The sequence below is a fragment of the Hypanus sabinus genome, chromosome 5, assembly GCF_030144855.1.
Source record: "Hypanus sabinus isolate sHypSab1 chromosome 5, sHypSab1.hap1, whole genome shotgun sequence".
NCBI classification, from domain to species: Eukaryota; Metazoa; Chordata; class Chondrichthyes; order Myliobatiformes; family Dasyatidae; genus Hypanus; species Hypanus sabinus.
In genome coordinates this window covers 133323443-133342591 of record NC_082710.1, presented here as the reverse complement: position 1 = coordinate 133342591, position 19149 = coordinate 133323443, and the positions used below count along the sequence as shown (strand labels likewise).

General features: G+C 43.3%; 1 protein-coding gene across 8 annotated transcripts in view; it reads right to left on the bottom strand.

Annotated features, from left to right (window-relative positions):
- tbc1d4 (TBC1 domain family, member 4) overlaps positions 1–19149 on the bottom strand; it is a 291680-nt gene that overhangs the window by 18719 nt on the left and 253812 nt on the right. For all 8 annotated transcript variants that reach the window (XM_059970422.1, XM_059970423.1, XM_059970426.1 and 5 more), the window contains 6 exons: positions 18971–19143; positions 17566–17775; positions 14406–14567; positions 9820–9978; positions 5524–5768; positions 1522–1681 (listed from right to left, as the gene is read on the bottom strand). In XM_059970422.1, coding sequence (XP_059826405.1) covers positions 1522–1681; positions 5524–5768; positions 9820–9978; positions 14406–14567; positions 17566–17775; positions 18971–19143 — 1109 coding nt within the window. The remainder of the gene's footprint in view (positions 1–1521; positions 1682–5523; positions 5769–9819; positions 9979–14405; positions 14568–17565; positions 17776–18970; positions 19144–19149) is intronic.

The following is a 19149-nucleotide window of genomic DNA, read 5'->3' as shown; positions in this document are numbered from 1 at the left end:
CAATTCCAATACCAATCCCAATTCTTGCCAATCCGTTCAGAACCACTTCCTAGAGAGAGAGAGAGAGTTCATGCTGCGGGACCTACTTCAGCTGAGGATGTCTATGGTGAGCAGTGAGAGGTGACAGTGATTGGGGAGTCACTCTGAGGAAGATTCCAAATGTTACTTACTGCTTTGCAGAGAGATCAATATAGTCAAATTTCAGGATACCTTACCCAGCTAAATTTGAACTCAAATGGCTCAATAGTGCCTCCGTGTGGCCTTGCCACTTAATAGCAATAGAACCATAGAACTATAGAATTACAGCACAGAGACAGGCCTTTTGGCCCTTCTTGGATGTGCCGAACCATTTTTCTGCCTAGTCCCACTGACCTGCACCTAGACCATATCCCTCCATACCCCGCTCATCCACGTACCTGTCCAAGTTTTCCTTAAATGTTAAAAGTGAGCCTGCATTTTAGGGGATTGAAAGTCAGTGTAACACACTGTCTATAAGCAAGGAACAGACCCTTCAGTCCATCTTGCCTTTGCTGACCCAGATGCCTATCTATGCTAGTCCAATTTGCCTATATGTGGCCCATATCACTCTGAACCTTTCCTATCCATGAACCTCTTAAATTGTCTTTAAAGCATTAGAATTATACCCACCTTCATGTCTTCTAGCAGCACATTCCAATACTATAAACAATGCCAGTCTAGTTAGCCTTTCCCTATAACTATAACCCTGTGGCCCTGACAACATCCTTGCCAATCTCAGCACTGTCTCCGGCGCAATCGCTTCTTTTCTGCAGTGTAGCTACCGGAACTGTGGCTTCATTGATACTTCATACAATTCCTAAATCGCATCCTTGCTCTTATTATTCTAAAAACCTTCTGAATGTTGTTTTCCTTGGGAAAGACAGATTTTTAGAAGGAATTTTCACCCATTGTTGACATCGATAACCATGACGTGATGCTGAGAGAGATTTGGGACACTAGAGCATTAAGAATCAGAATCAGTTTTATGATCACTATCTTAATAGACGTGAAAATTGCTTAAAAGGATTGATATCAGTTACAGTCATTGTCACTGTTCCATACAGCTTGGAAAACAGGCCTTTGGGCCCTATATTAATCCGATTTTATTCACCCATGTTCCATTATCTTCCCATGAATTCCACCATGCACTGACACACATGGGGCAACTTACTGAGGCCGATTAACCTAGCAAGCCGCACGTCTTTGGGACTTTGGAGAAACCTGAGCAAACTCTGCATACAGACGGCACTGGACATCAGGGTCAAACCTGGGCCCCTGGTGCTGCGCCACTGCAGTGCCGGTCCCAGAAATGGCCAGCTGTACTCCCATGTTTGCTTCACAGCCCGAGACAAACTTCCACAGAAAATGAGCCTGATTGGTTACACAGATCCTCTTTCATCCAAGCCTGCCTGATATCAACAAATAGATTCAGTGCCTTTCCCATGGGCGGTACAAGCTGTTTCTTGTCCGCTTTGGAAATCAGAACCTGAAGATGTCACTTACCGAAAACCCTAGCAACAAATCCCAGTGGGAACTGTGAGGCGAAGAACGTGAGAAACCATGGAGCAGCATAGAGACTAGGGCTGACTTCATTTTCCTCCAGATGGATGTACAGTTCCCGGTGGTAGTCATGCAGCAGCCTCGACAGCTGATACATTTGGATCTGAACAAAGAACACGGCCATTTCAGTAGGTTCTCCACAGATGTACTGCAGCCTGTTTACGCACCCCACTCTCACACACAGAACTCTGGGATAATATAGTTGAATGCCATTCTGGCTGTTTGTGCCAACCAAAACAATGGGATGATTTAGATCAATCCCACTTCCCAGTTCACAGTCAAGTAGGCTAATGGTCTTCCGGTGCTCATCCAGACATTTTCCAAATGTCGTGGGACTTTCTGCCTCCCAATACCTTCTCAAGCAGAGAGCTCCAGACCCCAATCATTCTGAACAAAAAGAAATGTTTCCTCAACTCCTTCCTATTCCTTCCAATCATAACTTGTGTCAACGTATCCTAGTTACCAGCACCTTTACCGGCTGATCTAAGCCCTTCTAGTCCAGTCTTATAATTTTACTGACATCAATCAATCTCCACCTAGTCTCCTGTATTCTGAAGATCTCAATTCCAGTCTGGTAGTACCTTAATACTGTGACCCCAGCAAAATCAGAGAAATGGTGGGTAGACTTATGGTGCGTGCTTTTGATGCCACTTTCCTTGTCTGAGCGTCTCCATACAGTAGTGTGACAATACAAGAAGAAGCAGGAAGGAAGATAATGATACAAGTAATACTCCAGACACAAGCTGTTCCACTGTTGCTGGAAATCCTGAGCAACACACAGAAAATGTTAGAGGACCTCAGCAAACCTGGCGGCATCTATCGAAGGGAATAAACAGTCAACGTTTCAGGCTGAGACACTTCAGGGTTTTGGCCCGAAATGCTACTATTTATTTCTCTCTATAAATGCCGCCTGACTTGCTGAGCTGGAACACAGAATACACTGTGCAGCACAGTATAGGGTTTCACCCATGATGTAGTGCCAGCCTTTTAACCTACCCCAAGATCAATCTAATGCTTTTCATTTACATACTCCTCCATTCTTCTTTCATACACTTGACTGTGTGTCTCCAGCAATTTGTGTGTATTACACATGTTATACTCTTTTTATTCACTGAATATCCTTTAGTAAAATGCTGAACCACAACAGATGGGTCAAATAAATTGCTCTGCCATCCTGCTGAAGGATCTCATCCCGAAATGCCGACTGTACCCTTTTCCAAAGATGCTGCCTGGCCTACTGAGTTCCTCCAGCATTTTGTGTGCGTTGTACTGGTATCATGTTCAATATCTTAACCAATGACTTTCTAAATACGGGATTATTGTTCTAATTCTGAAAATCACTTTTCTTCAATAAAAAATATAAAGAACTTTAACGTGAGAGGAATTCTTCGACACTTCTAAAATTGTTCTGTAGAAACAGAACACTTCTCGTCTGGAAATTTGCATGTACACTCAGTGGCCACGTTATTTAGTGTACCTGCTCGCTAATGCAAATATCTAATCAGCCAAACTTGCGGCAGCAAATGACGTATGAAAGAATGTAGACACGGTCAAGAGGTTCAGTTGTTGTTCAGACAAAAATCAGATTGAAGAAGAAACCCGATCTAAGACACTTTGACAGTGGAGTGATTAATGGTGCCAGAAGAGGGGAAGTTGAGTATCTCAGAAACCATTGATCTCCCTGGATTTTCACATACGACGGTTTCTAGAGTTTACAGAGAACGGTACGAAAACAAACAAAACAAAACTCCAGTGAGTGGTAAGTTGTGTGGGTGAAAGCGCCTTGTTAATGACAGAGGAAAATGGCCAGACTGGTTCAAGCTGACAGGAAGACAACAGTAACTCAAATAACCACGCATTACAACAGTAGCATGCAGAAGAGCATCTCTGAATGCACAGCATCAAACCTTGAAGTGGATGGGCTACAACAGCAGAAGAACCATGAACATTGACTCACTGGCCTCTTTGTTAGGTGTAGGAGGTTCCTAATGAAGAGTAACCACTGAGTGTGCATTGGTGTTCTTTTACTTCTGTCCTTGAGTTTCAAATCTTGTCTTTAGTGGAAGTCTGAATGCTGAAGGAATGACTTTGCTCAAATACAATGATACTGTACAGAGCAGCTTATAACACAATTATCCTCAAACCTCGTGTTGTCAAAGCATAGCTGAAGTTATTCAAAAGAAATGTGGGAGTGATTTCTGGTAAATCAGATGCAATAAATAGTGAGACACAAAAGTATATGACACAGCGATCCTAAACATTCCCCCATCTTCACAGTTCAACCAAACCCCAATTAGGCTTGCTGCCTGAAAACTCCGTTATGATGGGTCTCTTTTCACATCACGCCCAGAATAATGGAGTTTTCACGGGGGAGGAATTAATGGTCAATACCTATGTGTATGCCAGTGTGGCTCTGTTCACTTTCACAGAGGTTCAGACTGAGCTGAAGGCTTATGATTGGTTGGGAACAGAAGTGAAAATGGTCAGAAAAATAATTCATTTATCACAAAGTGTCCTTAAAAGATTCCTCCATTTAATCATCAAAAAGATTTCCAAGCAGGCACATTTTGTGAATTATGTTTCAGAGATGGATCTTCCTTTCTCAGATCCAGGATGGTTGAAATGATCTGTGTTCTGCATAACCGTACGTTTTTGGACTATCCTCTTCCTCCTCCCGCTACACCTACCCCCCCCCCCCCCCATCACCAACACCTTCTTACCCTTCCTCCCTCAACTCCATCTGCCCATCACCTCCACACTCCTCCCACTGCCCCCTCCCCCAAGTGTTCCCATCTGCCCTCCCCACCTCCCCCATATGATTCTATGCTCTACCGTCCCCTCCATTGTTTCCTATCATTTTTGGCCCTTTCTCACCTCCCAGCCTCTGTCACTTGCTCCCCTCTTCCACCTGCCCATTATACCTCCTCACCTGGATCCAGCATTCACATGCTGGCTCTTGCCCCATCCCTTCCCCTTGCTTCTATAAACCAGCCATCTTCCCTCTAGCTTTCAGTCCAGAGGAAGGGTATCGACACGAACGCCGACAATCCATTTCCCGGTACAGATGCTGCCGGCCTGGCTAAGTTCCTTCACCTTTTGTTTGTTACTCCTTGTGCCCAAGAGTGGCCAGAGGTAAAACTGTACAGATTTAATGTAAACACACCAGGGATTCTGCAGATGCTGGAAATCTGGAGCAACACACACATAATGCTGGATGAACTCAACGGGGCAGACAGCACCAGTGGAGGGAAATAAAGAGTCAACGTTTCTTGCTGAGACCCTTCATCAGGACTGGAAAGGAAGGGGGCAGAAGCCAGAAAAAAAAAGGGTGGGAGGAACACAAACTGGCAGGTGATAGGTGAGTCCATTTGAAAGGGACAGTGTAGGTAGATGAGGTCAAAGGAAATTATGTCAGAAGCCACAAGATGATAGGTGGACGACACAAAGTGCCAGAAAGAAAGAATCTGATAGGAGAGGTCAGGGACAAGAGCATGCCATTGTCTCTTTGAACCTGTTCCATCATACCTTACTTGAGATCATATTTGATCGGACAGCACCCTTTTCCAGTAATACCTTAGATCCTTTGTCATTTCCTGTCCAAAAATCTACCAATCTAACAAAGGGATAAGGGGAGAAGGCAGGGGATTGGAGCTGAGAGGGAAAATGGATGAGCAATGATTAAATGGCAAAGAAGACTCAATGGGCCAAAAGGGCCTAATACTGTTCCTACATTCTATGGTCTTATTCTGTGAGTGAAGCCAGGACTGGGTCACAGGTCCAATAACATTAAGTGAAACGCAGCAATCTTGCATAAAAGGAAGTCGATTTTCCAACTGGAAGTCAAGTAAATAATCATGAACCCTACTCTGAGAAAACTCCATTGCTCCAAATCAGCATCTTTTGGAACCACATCAATAATCACTGGTGAAGGAACTTGCACTGTACCTGCAGTGACATCATGTCAGGCCTGTACTGCTTACGGAAGCCTAGGTCGTACATTAGGAACTTCAGCATTTCGAAGGCTTGCTCCTCACTTGTGTGCAGAAGGAGGACACCAGCAATGAAACTGATGCCCTGACAGTAGCCCACCTCCTTGTCCAGCAATGAGTAGGCCTTGAGGAGATTAAACAGTGAGAGTTGCCCAGCTCCTAATTGTGCCGAGAAGTATGCATGCGTCGGAAACGTTCGTCCTGTAAGAGTACATACACAATGGAAGAAAGGTTTGCTTACACTCCCAGCACTTTTTGTTTCTGTCTTATTTTCATATTGAAAATGTAACTGTTTGCACAAAACATGAAATTATTAATATAATTATTGTTATTGTATTGTTAATATTTATTATTTTATTAATATTATATTATACTAATATTATTAATAAATTATTAATATTGTTCTTTTTCAATATGTGGGTATCAGAGTTGAGGTCAGCAATTACTACCATAATGGTTTCCATTCTCATTTCTTACTTCTCTGAGTCCTGCCCGAGTAGCATTTTGTGTTCCTGCTTATCTCCCTCCAGCAGCTGTCTCCTATCTTCATATTCCCTTCATGTCACCCTGTGTGATCTGCTATTCCACACACCACACACACACACAATTGACCAGCCACTGTCCCTCAACTCCACCCCCATTCCCGTCCCCTTCTGGGCATAACCTGCCATTCATCTCACACTCTCCTCATTCCACTAATCACTTCAGACTCTTTTCTTACTACTCCCCCTTGCCAATCACCATTTCCAACCTCGTTCCAAGCCGAAAGATTAACAATCCCTTTCCTCCCAGTTTCTGCTTGGCTCACTCACTTTGTTGCTCAGCGTTTACCACCTATTTTCAATCACTCATGAAGTGAGCTGTATCAGACAGCCAGAAAACATCAATCCTAGAGTCACATATAGGTCAGACAAGGCAAAGATGGCAGAGTTCCCTCCTTCAAAATACTAGCGAGCCAAATATGCTTTAATGACAACCTGATGAGTTCATGGTCACCATTCTCAATAATGGCTTGTTAATCTGTGCTGAGATACTCTTATATGTAAGGATATCATATAAAATATTTTTACAAGATTTGTGCTTATTAACAAATTCATGTATTTTTCACAGTATGTGGTGGTTCATACCTACTCACTGGCAGAAAACGGTATAGCAGCTAAACTAATGGTTTATCACCTTTCTCATCTTTCATTGGCTAAGTATTAGCACATTACCCATGTGATGCAATTGTTTTAATTATGTAGGCTATCTAAGGAATTTCCTTTTCTTATGTATAAAAGTAATGGATTTTTCAGAGGCACCATTTTATCTTCTACCTTTTGCCTTTGCATTCATTCTATCTCTAGCATCATTTCTCTTAAACCAATTAGCAATATGAATTCTCATCTCAGAATACATTTTCTACATCACTTCATACATGTTTAAGAAATTGAACAGCCTGCCTCTATGTTTCAGATAATTTCCCCATGAGGAAACTTCTTCCACCTTATCCAATCCTTATAAAGTTCATGGACCTCAGTCAGGAACAATTACTGTCCATCAAACATCAGGCTCCTGATCCAAAGGGGATAACTTAACTCAACTTCACCTGCCACATCACTGAAATGTTCTCACAACCAATGGACTCAGTTTCAAGGACTCTTCACTCTCATGTTCTTGATATTTATTACTTATTTATTTATTATTACCATTTCTTCTTTTTGCAGTTGCACAGTTTGTTGTCTTCTGCACTCTGGTAGACTGCCCTAATTGGGTGGCTTTTCATTGATTCAGTAATAGTTAATATTCTATAGAATCTTAATGTTGTATATGATGACATTTGATAATAAATTTACTTTGAACTTTGATCACTGCCAAGGGAACACAAGCCCTTTTGAGTTGACATCCTACCAGGCACACCAGCAGAAGTGCAAAACCAAGTAACATGGTACAACATTGGTCACAGGAGCCGGGTACTACCAAAGGCTGTCATGTGAGCAGCCACCAGTCAGCCTGCTTTTGTCTTGCATCCAAGTCAGAATTCTGTGGGTTCCAGTCCCATGGAGGACATCTGACGACGACACTTAAACAGTGAGGGAGTGCTGAACTGTGGAACGGGTACACTTTGATGATACAATTTACTTTGAACTTTGATCAATGCCGTGGGAACACAAGCCCTTCTGAGTTGATATCCTACCAGGATGAATTTCCACAGGTAGCCAAACAGGAATGATGCTCCATCTGAATCACAGACTTGTAATGAGCTCAGGAAAGGGGCTGCGTAGTGATATATGTAGGCAGTGGTACACAGGTGTCAACCCTAAGATGATGTTCCACCGTAGGCACCAGGAGAAGGTGGCGGCTGGCCGAATGCCATACAGCTCGGGACGTTGGAGTTCAGAGTTCAATTCCAACGTCATCTGTAAGGGGTTTGTATGTCCTCATCATGGAATGAGTGGGGTTCCTCCAAGTGCTCCGTTTTTTCCCACAGTCTAAAGCTGGACTGGTTAGTAGGTTATTTGGCATTGTAAATTTTCCTGCGATTAGGCTAGGGTTATATCACGGTTGGGGGGGGGGGGGGGGGGGGGGTGGTAGCGTTTGCTGGTGGAGTAGCTGATTGGACCGATAGGGCCTATTCCGCACTGTTTCACTAACTAACTACCTAACTAAATAAATAAATATCACTAATGATGAGCACAAGTGAACCAACACTGTACACATTTTTGATTAAAAAAAAGAATGAATCCAAAATGTTAATTCAGCTTCTCTCTCTACAGATGACCATACTGGATATTTCTAGAATTCTTCTGATTTTAATCAGTAAAATTCTGTAACCTAGCCATTTCTGACATCTCATTGTAACTAAACAGGCTGTTCACCTGCCACCATAGCAAGTACACATTAGAAGTTTTTAATTGGCTCAGAACTGCTCTGGGAACTCTTGAAATAAGCTGACCAAATATAACCCTTTTTCTTTCTTTAGCATAGCAGTGGGGTGCTAAACGTCCTATAACTGAAGTCAAGAATAATGCAAAGGAACACAAGCGATAGGCCTGGCAGGAGGCAGAATGATGGTGTGTCAGATCTGAGCACTACGGGGGGACAGCAACCATTAGATATATCCAGGAGACAAGTTAATTACCACATAGCAATCTGAGCAAAAGAAACTGAGAAGAAAAAAATAACTGAAGAAAAATATATGAAATAATTTTACTGGAATAGAAATATATAAAAGAGAAAATACTGTGGTGGGAGACAGCCAAAAAGGAGAGAATGAAGCTTCATCACTAATGAATGCCAAAGTTAACAACGTAATGTGTAAGCTTGCCATCTACTGGCCTCAAGTAGTACTGCATATTAAAAGGACTACTGCAATTTAAAATACAGTCGGCCCTCCTTATCCGCAGGGGATTGGTTCTGAGACCCCCCCCTGATACCAAAAGACGCGGATGCTCAAGTCCCTTATTTAACCTGTCTCAGTGCGGTGGTCTTTAGGACCTAGCGGAACCTCTGACTTTATTTAACCTGTCCCAGTGCGGTGGACATTAGGACCCGGCAGCAGAGCTCTGAATCTGCAGTGCTTCTGTTCACAAAAATAATCACGATCACAATGGAAAATAAGGTGGAAGTAATAAAGCAATTGGAAAGAGGTGAAACACCGTCTGTCATTGGAAAAGTGTTAGGCTACAGTCGATCAACGATCGGAACAATTTTAATGGAGCATGTGAAAGGCCCTGCCCCGATGAAAGCTACAATTATTACTAAGCAACGCAGTGGTTAAATTATTGAAATATGTATGTTTCTTAAGTGTTTTATTATGCATAGAAAGGTAAAATATGTACTAACGTTCTGACTTCAAATCCGACTTAAAGATGAACTCAGGAATGGAACTCATTCATAACCTGGGGACTGCCTGTACTTTTAAGTCATTTCTGGATTACTTATAATACCTAATACAATGTAAATGCTATGTAACTGGTTGTTATATTGTATTGTTTAGGGAATAATGACAAGAAAAATAGTCTGTACATGCTTAAACAACAAGTGCTGGAGAGAGAACTTCTGGGTTTTCCTGATCTGCGGTTGGTTGAATCCGCGCATGCGGAACCCGTGGATAAGGAGGACTATCAGCAATTGACGGATTAATGTTGTTTAATGAGTAGATAACACATTCATTAATCTTTTCACTCAGCTAATTCATCTTCAGGCTTTACCTTGCTACAGATGAATTGGTTCACCGTGCGGCTCACACAACCAGAATCACTTCTCTTACCAAGGTCCACCAAGATAGCGTGCTGCTGGGTAGTCAGTTGTTTCAGGAGCTCCTTGTATGAGATATCTCCTGGCTGCTGCTTCTCTGCCAGCCGGTGTCTCAATCGATACTGCTCAGCGAGGAACTGCCAAACCTCTCCTCTACGACATTTCGGAACCCCTAGGGACAGAGACATCTTCCTTAAAGTCAGACTGTCGCACTGAGTACTAGTGTTCAGATCCCTCACACCACCGACAACAACTCACAGCTATCAGGTCGCTTAAACTGTAAGACATTCAAAATGCCAAACAGATGACAAGTGATTGTAAAATTCATGAAGCATTTGAACAGGAAATGAACAGGAAAACAATAGAAGGATGTAGACCATGTGCAGGCAGCCAGGATTGTTTAAAACTGGCATTACAGTTGGCTGAGACAGGATAATTCCTGTGTTGTATTATTCTAAGGTTTGTTCTAAGTACTCAAAAATTTAAGGTATAAATTTCATTGCAAATGTGTACTGGGGTGTGATCACAATTGTACTGAAGAATGTAACAAATATAGACAGGGTAGAGAGAAGCTGTTCCCATTAGCAACTGTGCAAAAACAAAGGGACACAGATTTAAAACACTAGACAAGTGTGTGAGAAAACAATTTTACTTTGAAAATAATTAGGAGCTACAACTCCGTGCCTGCAACAGCGAGGGAAGCAGAACCTATTGGGAATTGTGCAGGACCACAGGGAAAGAGGGAAGGAATGGCACCAACTTTAGTATCTGGAGTGGGCATGGATTCAGTCAGCTGACTCCCTGAGTTTGAAGAGTTTAAATTCACAGAGGAAGCTACCAGAAATGTTGAGCAAAGGGAGTCTTGAAAGACACTTCTGATGCTTCATTAAGTTATTTTATTAGAGCAAAATTGTAATAAGGCCATGAAATGAGTGGAAAGAAGGAAATATATCTAAAAATACTGAAAAGACCAATAGAAAGGTGCTGTTCCTGAATAAGCAAAGCGGTTATGACAAGGAAGGCAACTTAGCAGCACCAATCTCAGTTGTATCATCCACTTCAATTCGACTTCCCATTCTAACATGTTTGTCCATGGCCTCCTCTATCACCATGGTGAGGTCAAACTCAGGTTGGAGGAGTAACACCTTATATTCCAACCAGATAGGATAAACATCGATTTTTCTAACTTCCTCCCTCCTTCTCTCATCTTCCATTCTCAATTCTGGTTATCGTCTCACCTCTTCTCCTCACCTCCCTCTGAGCCCCGTCCTCCTTCTCTTTCTTCCACAACCACCAGCTTCTCTATTTTCATTCTTCTTCAGCTCTTTACCTCTCCCACCTACAACCTCCTACCTCCTCACTTCATCCCCCCCCCATCCACCCACCTTCCCCCTCAACTGTAAACTTGTACTCCTTCAAATCCACTCAACTCTGCCCCCCCCCCCCCCAGCTCTGCCTCCTTCACTTAAAGTGGAATGGCTTCATGAAACAGTGAAAATTATCAAACCCAGAGGAAATCAAAGTTCTTATTGACAGTTACTTTATTTCTTTTAAGCAATGAACAACAAACTGGACTTGATAGTTTATTGTCCTTAGAACAGCTTCAGGCTGACTTCCACTTAAAAATTCGGTGTGTACACGTCACTGGGCAAAAAATTGCAGAGCACAAGATTCTTTGCACACACTGGTCATTACAGATTAGAGGGACCACTGGTGTGAGAGTAAACCTGCAGGGAACATAAAACTGGATTATAAAAGCCTTTTTAAGAATGTAAAATAGAATGATTAATGAAGACAAATATTGGTCCCTAGTTGTCAGAAACCAGAGTTTATAATTAGAAACATAAATGACTTCCCAGAAATGGTAGGAAACCAACAGTCATATGAGAGAAAAAGGAATTAAAGGAAACAAATATTAACAAGCTGATAAAAGCAGGTTGAAAGTCAATTATCACCCAGAGCCTGATAAACCGCAGCCCAGAATAACCATGGCAAGAGCGATTGTGTTGATTGTCATCTTCCAAATTGTGGTAGAGTATGGAATGACCTTGCAGGCTGCAAGGGTGACAAATGTAACTGCACAACTTTTTGAAAAAACAGGGCAAAAAGAAAAGAGAAATCACAGGCTGATGAACATAACTTCTGTAGTCTGGGAAATGCTGGAGTCTATGAAAAAGAATGTGACTGGATACTTAGAAAACATTAACAGGATTAGACAAATAAGCACAAATACAGTGCTTTGAGGAAGTATTCAGCCCCTCACACTTTACTGTCTCAAATATATTGAAGCAGGATTTTTTGAGCTAATCTACAAAACACTGCACATCACCTTCAAAAGATAAATTCAAAAAGCTGTCAACATTTTATTAAAAATTAAAAACCAAAATAGTGAGGCTGAAAATGTATTCATTTCCTTTGTAATTACTATGCTAACTTTCCTCAGGTGCATTAATGTATGTTACTTACTGCCTAGATCAAGCCAACCCTCCAAACTTAATCATCAGACAAGAATGGCATTTGTAAGAGAGGCTACTGTGATGCCAACAGTCACTCTGAGTGAACTGCAGAAGTCAGTGGCTGTAACTGGAGATGATGTGGCTTCACCATCTCCAAGGCCTTGCACAAAAAGGGTATGTATGGAAGAGTGGCAAGGAAGAAGCCCTGGCTAAAAAAAAAGCATATTTTTGCCTATAAAGACTTTGCAAAGCATCACCTGCAAGATCCTATAAAGATGTGGAAGAACGTCTTCTGGTTGGATGAGACTATATTGGAAATTTTTGGTATATGTGGTGTAAATCTAATACTGCACATCAACCAGGCAACACCATCCCTTCTGTAAAGTATGGTGGAGGTAGCATTATGCTATGGGGATGCTGTTCAGCAGCAGGGACTGGACAGTTGGTCTGGACTGATGGGAAGATGAATACTGCTAAATACAGAGAGATATTGGGATAAAATCCTGCTAGCCTCTACCATTGAACTGGGAAGGAAGTTCGTCCTTCAGTAGGACAACAACCCAAAGCAACCATGGAGTAGCTTCAAATGAAAGAAATTGATGTCCCTGAGTGGCCCAGTCAGGGTCCTGAACTTAAACCAATTGAACATCTCTGGCAGGATCTGAAGATTCCTGTCCACTGCCGCTCCCCAACTAACCTGGCAAAGCTTGAGCAATTTTGCAAGGAAGAATGGGCAAATCCTGCTCCATCACATTGTGCAAAGCTGATAGAGACTTATCCAAAGACACAACCTGTTGTAGTGACTGCGAGATGTGGTTCAACTAAGTACAGAGCAAAAGGGGAGGAATAGTTTTGAAGAATACATACACAACGCTGGAAGAACTCAGCAGGTCAGGCAGCATCCGTGAGAAAAGAGTAGCCAAAGTTTCGGGCCGCGACCCTTCATCAGGAATGGGGGGGGGGGGGGAAGAGAGGGCCGAAGCCCAGTAATAGAGATAGGGGAGGGGGTAGGGCCTAGAGGCACCAGGTGGAAAACCAATCAGAGGAAATTGGAGAATTCAGTTCATACCACCAGGCTGGAGGCTACCCAGACAGTCGCTCCTCCAACCTGAGTTTGGCCTCATCATGGCAGTAGAGGAGGCCATGTATGGACATATCTAGATGGGAATGAGAGGGACCTTTCTAGATGGGAATGAGAGGGACATACTCAGGTTGGAGGAGCAACACCTTATCTACCGTCTGGGTAGCCTCCAGCTTGGTGGTATGAACATTGAATTCTCCAGTTTCCAGTAATTCCCTCCCCCTCCCTCTTCCCCTATCCCAGGTCCCTCTCTGCCTCTCTCCCCCTTCAACTTTCTGCTTCTTTATCTCTACCGTTCTTTCATGCTTATCCCCTCCCCCTCCCCCTTTATCTTTTCTCTGATTGGTTTTCCACCTGGTGCCTCTAGGCCCTACCCCCTCCCCTATCTCTCTCCCCCCCCCTCCATTCCTGATGAAGGGTCTCGGCCCGAAACGTTGGCTACTCTTTTTTCACGGATGCTGCCTGACCTGCTGAGTTCTTCCAGCATTGTGTATGTATTCTTTGATCCACAGCATCTGCAGGAATAATTTTGAACTGCTGTCATTCCAGATAATGAATTTTTAGTTTTTTACATACTTTACAATTATCCCTGTTTTGGGGGCTTACCTGTGAAAAAAGGAGCATGCATGTGATTCAAATTTTTTTTATAATCTCACTTAAATTGATCAAAATCCCTGATTATAATATTTATGGGAACAAAGGGTTGGGGGCTGAGTACCTTTGCAAAGCACTGTATATGCAAAAGAAATACTTGTCAAAAGTAAAAATCTACTGGAGTTTTCTCAGAATGTGGCTGTACAGTAAATAAGGGAGAACCAGTGGAGGTAGTGTATTTCCATTGATAAAATGTCATGTAAGCAGTTATTGCCCAAATTGAATTCTAATATGCTGGTATGGATTGAAAATTGGTTGACAGATATTTTAAATGTGACAATCCAAGGAATATTTCTTCTATTAATTATGTTTCCACCAATTCTTGTTGAGTCTATGAAAACAATAACTGTTGACAGCTAAAGGGAGGCCATCTGGTGAGGAAATACAGTTTGGCAATCATGCACTGACCTTGACTGAGTGCCGTGTGAACCTTCTCCATGTCAACCTTGACCTTTGCCCTTCCTGGGGTGCTCAGCATTTTGTCCCAAACCGCAAAAAATTCTTTCTGGCAAAGCGCAAACTCCTCGTAGTCCAGTTTCACTTTCCTGGTTTGAAGTTCATCCCTGCTTGCTGTAAGTTTACATTTGACACAAGATCCAGCAAATCAGTAATTCAGCAACCAAACAGCAGCACAATATTAAGGCCAGGAAGTTCACTCTAGATAACAGATCACTTGTATAGTTCCTGAATGTGATGTCACCAAGTGACCTCCTACTTCAAGTGTCCTACCTAGTGAACAGATTTTACTCTCTCTCTCATGCTTCAACACTTCTCCCAGTAATAAATTAAACATGCATAATTGGCCCAGACTTAAAATGTCCACAATACCTTTGCCTGCATAGAACCTGCTTGACCTGTGAAGTTCCTCCAGCAGATTGTATGTCTGCTTCAGATTCCAGCATCTGCAGGCTCACGTCTCCATTATGAAATGGAGAAATCCCATGAATTATGCTCTAATAGGTTCACGAACAGACCAGGTAGTTATGTACTGAGACCAGTGAAACTTTACTCTCTCCTCCCTCTCCTCAGCAGTGTTGGATTCTAGTGTTTAAATCCAAGGTTCTTTAAGAAGTCTACCATTAGAGACATATCAATCGGTTTTATTTGCATAAAGGCTAATTAAGAAACAAGCAGATAGTTATTTGTGAAATAACTATGAAAATGACAATTAAAACTAAACAGTCAGATCCAGCAGCAACTTGTGGCATAGCTGTTGGCACCTGGACACTAATCTGCCACAGGGAACAAGAACCCGACCTGCTGCAAGGCTGTATAATATTACACAGCCCGTCTTTCAGCCCATCTTCTCCATGCTGATCAAGATGCCCACCTAAGCTAGTCCTACTTGGCCACGTTTAACCCATATCCTTCTAAACCATTCCCATCCACATACCTGCACAACTCTTTTGTTATTGCACCTACCTTCGCTGGCAGCCCATCCCATATAGGTGCCACCATCTATGTGAGGAAGTTACCCCTCAGGTTCCTTTTAAATCTTTCACCTCTCACCTGAAACCTATGCCTTCTGGTTTGTAGATCCCCTTCTCTGGCTGTATTTCCATCTTTAATATCTCTATTTTTCCCTTACAGGGTTCTTTTGAAGACCCTGACCTGGAGGTACACACTGACTATGGTTCTTTGTGGGAATGGGACCCGCTCTCGGGGTTTCACGACTGGTCGTTGTTTGGCACACCAAGGGCACAGCCCAAGAATTCAGCTCGCCTTCGGAGGGCCAAGATCTCGTGGCTCTGGAGACGGGGGATCAGAGGTCGGTGTCCAGGCAGGAGATCGGTGTGTCGTGGGAGATGGAAGATCTAAGGCTGTGTGCCCACACAGCCGAGATCTTTGGGCACAGAGCTCGGAAAAAGCAAAGCAATGGACTTTTAACATCATTAACCAGCGAGTTATTTGTTATGTCTCCCCTCTCACTGTGAAACAGAGATACCTCTTTCTCCCTTATTAGGGAGAGAGAGAGCCTGTGGTATAGAAACATAGAAAACCTTCTGCACAATATAGGCCCTTCGGCCCACAATGCTGTGCTGAACATGCACTTACTTTAGAAATTACTAGGGTTACCCATAGCCCTCTATTTTTCTAAGATCCATGTACCTATCCAGGAGTCTCTTAAAAGACCCTATCATATCCGCCTCCACGTCAAATACCAGGTGAACAATTAGTCTTTGGAGTACTGCAATTTGTTGTCTTTGCTGTGGCTTTGCTCACACTTGAGGGCTTGGTGGTGGGTGCTGATGCGTTTTTTTTGCTGGGGGGGGGGCTCATTGCTTGCTGCCAGTTACATGTGGTGGGGGAGGGGAGCTGGGTGAGGGGTGGCTGTGGGGTTCTCACATTTAACTGTCATTCATTCTTTGGGGTACTCCTCTGTTTTTGTGGATGGTTGCAAAGAAAAAAGCATTTCAGGATGTATATTATATACATTTCTCTGGCATTAAATGTACCTTTCAAACCTTTGAAAAGACTGAGTGCCTTCACCCAATCCAATCCTCTCATGATTTTAAATTCGCCTTGCAGGCTTCTAAATTCCAAGGAAAATTGTCCTAGCCTGTCTAACCTTGCCCTATAACCCAGTCACTCGAGACCGGGCAGCATGCTTATAAATCTTTTCTGCACTCTATCCAGTCCAGTTAAATAACATCTTTCCTATGGGAGGCAACCAAGCTTGACACAATTTTCGAAGTGTGGCCTCACTAGTGTCCTGTACAGCCACAGAATAACCTCCCAACTTTATACTCAGTGCCCTGACTAATGAAGACCAGCATTAGCTAAAAGACTTCCTCACCACCCAGTCTACCTGTGCCTTCACATTTAGGGAAAAGTGCATTTGTACTCCCAGATCGCTCTGTTCAGCTGCACTTCTCAGGGCCCAGCCTTGATTTGACTTTCTAAAATGCAACACCTCCCATGTATTTGAATCAAGCTCTACTTGCCATTCCCAGCAAGGACTTCTCCCTTTGGAGCATAGGAAATGGAGAGATGATCTCATAAAGGGGTATAAAGTCATGAAGGGCATGCATACACATTTCTCCTCAATGATTACGATTCCCCCCCCCTATATTTTTTGATTTCATCACTGTCAAAGACACCCCCTATTTTAGTTCGCAATTCTAATCAAAGCACAGACCATGTTCTCCAGGGAGCTATGGGTGATCAATCTCCACAAACCTTGGAGAGATCTGGAAAATGGATCAAATAGATCTGTTTTCCTTGGATAGGAGGAGCCTGAGGGGGTCCTGACAGTTGCGTACACAACAATGAGGGGTACAGGGAGGGCATCACTACACCTCCCGCCTGGTCTCTCACATACTCTTTCCCACCCCCACCTTCTTGTTCTGATTTCTGCCCCCTTCCTTTCCAGTCCTGATGAAGGGTCTTGATCTTAAATGCTTACTTGTTCATTCCCCTCCAGAGACACTGTCTGACCTGCTAAATTTCTCCAGATTTTTGTGCATTGTTCAAAATGTCCGGCATCTGCAGTATCACTAAGTTTGTGTCCATAAGGGGTACTATAAAGCCCATGAAAAATGCATTTTAAATTTCTAACGGAACACACCTTCCAGCCTTTGATTTTCCTTTTCCATCCGGAGCAGCAGGATCTGCTGGTAGATGGCCTTTCGCCACATATGCCGGAGCTCCTCTGACGAACGCTTTCTCGTCTCCCCATCAGGCACGTCATCGGTCACCAGCAGAGAAGCCATGGGGTCCCCCTCCACAGCAGGCACAAGCGGGGACAGAGGTGGCAACTCTCTGCCTTCAAGGTGACCTGGTGAGAAAGAAAACCCGACCTTAGGCCAAGCATCCAGCCCGAGGCAATGAGAGCAGAGACTTGTATCTCGAGGATCAAGTCAAAACTAATAAAGGTGAGAGACTCTCCATCGTGCTTCTTCGCTCAAGAGGAACTTGCCCCAGTATGGTTCATAATTCGGCATCCACACATGCAGTACAATGCACAGTGGTGCAGTTGGTAAAGCTGTGACTCAGGTTTAATCTGGACCTGTGTGGAGTTGGTATGTTCCCTCCGTGATGCATGGTGCTCTCTGGGTGCTCTGTAAATGGCTACTCTTAATTGTCCCTAGTGTGTAGGTGAGTGGTAGAACATGGAGGGTGTTAATCAGAATGTGAGGACAATAGGTTACAGGGGGAATTGGTGGAGGGATGTGATTGTGAGCAGGAACCTGATGGACCAAATAGCCTCCATCTACACCATGATACATGGAGAATGAAGTAAAAGCACTACCCCTGTCAACATTCGATCTTTGTGCTTGTAGGGAGTGCACAGCCGAAGTATTGCATCCAATTTCCAATGACATACATTAGAAAAGATATGCAGGATGTTGTGAAGTTTAACTGGAATGATTCTGGAGCAAGGTTTGAATTGAGGAGCTGGGGGAGAGAATGTCAAGGGGATAATAGACTGAGGTATACAAGGTCATGAGGGGTGGCACAGTAGTATAGTGGTTAGCACAATGCTTTACAGTACCAGCAACCCAGGTTCAATTCCCACTGCTGCCTGTAAGGAGTTTGTATCTTCTCTCCATGACCACGTGTTTCCTCCGACGGCTCCAGTTTCCTCCCACAGTCCAAAGACGGACAAGTTGATAGGTTAATTGGTAATTGTAAATTGTGCCATGATTAGGCTAGGATTAATTCGGGGGACTGCTGGACCGCATAGCTGAAAGGGGCTATTCCACGTTATATCTCAATAATATCATTAATAATGATCAGATTGGAGAGGGTAAAGAGTGGAATGAAAAACAGAATGCTGGTAGAACTCAATTAGTCAAAGAGCAGAGTAGGAGAGGGGCAGATTCTGGGGGATGGACAAAAATGTGTGATCATTAAAAACTGAGTTTAATGTGAAAGGGTAGTCAATGGTTTAGCATGGATTTGGTGAGCCAAAGGATCTGCTTATGTCACTACAACTCTTCGATTTGATACAACTGTGGTAAATGCTGTACCTTCCAACGTCCCCTTCTGCTGCATGGCGGCTGGAGACTTGTTCATTGGCGAGGCAACGCGTAGGAAGATCCGCTGGCGCCAGGAGATGCGACGCGGAGTGAGGAGTGTCCCCGCTGTGCTCAGTGAATCTGTGATGCATCCAGAGAAAGCCCGTCTCCTCCCCTCAGCATCACTGAAA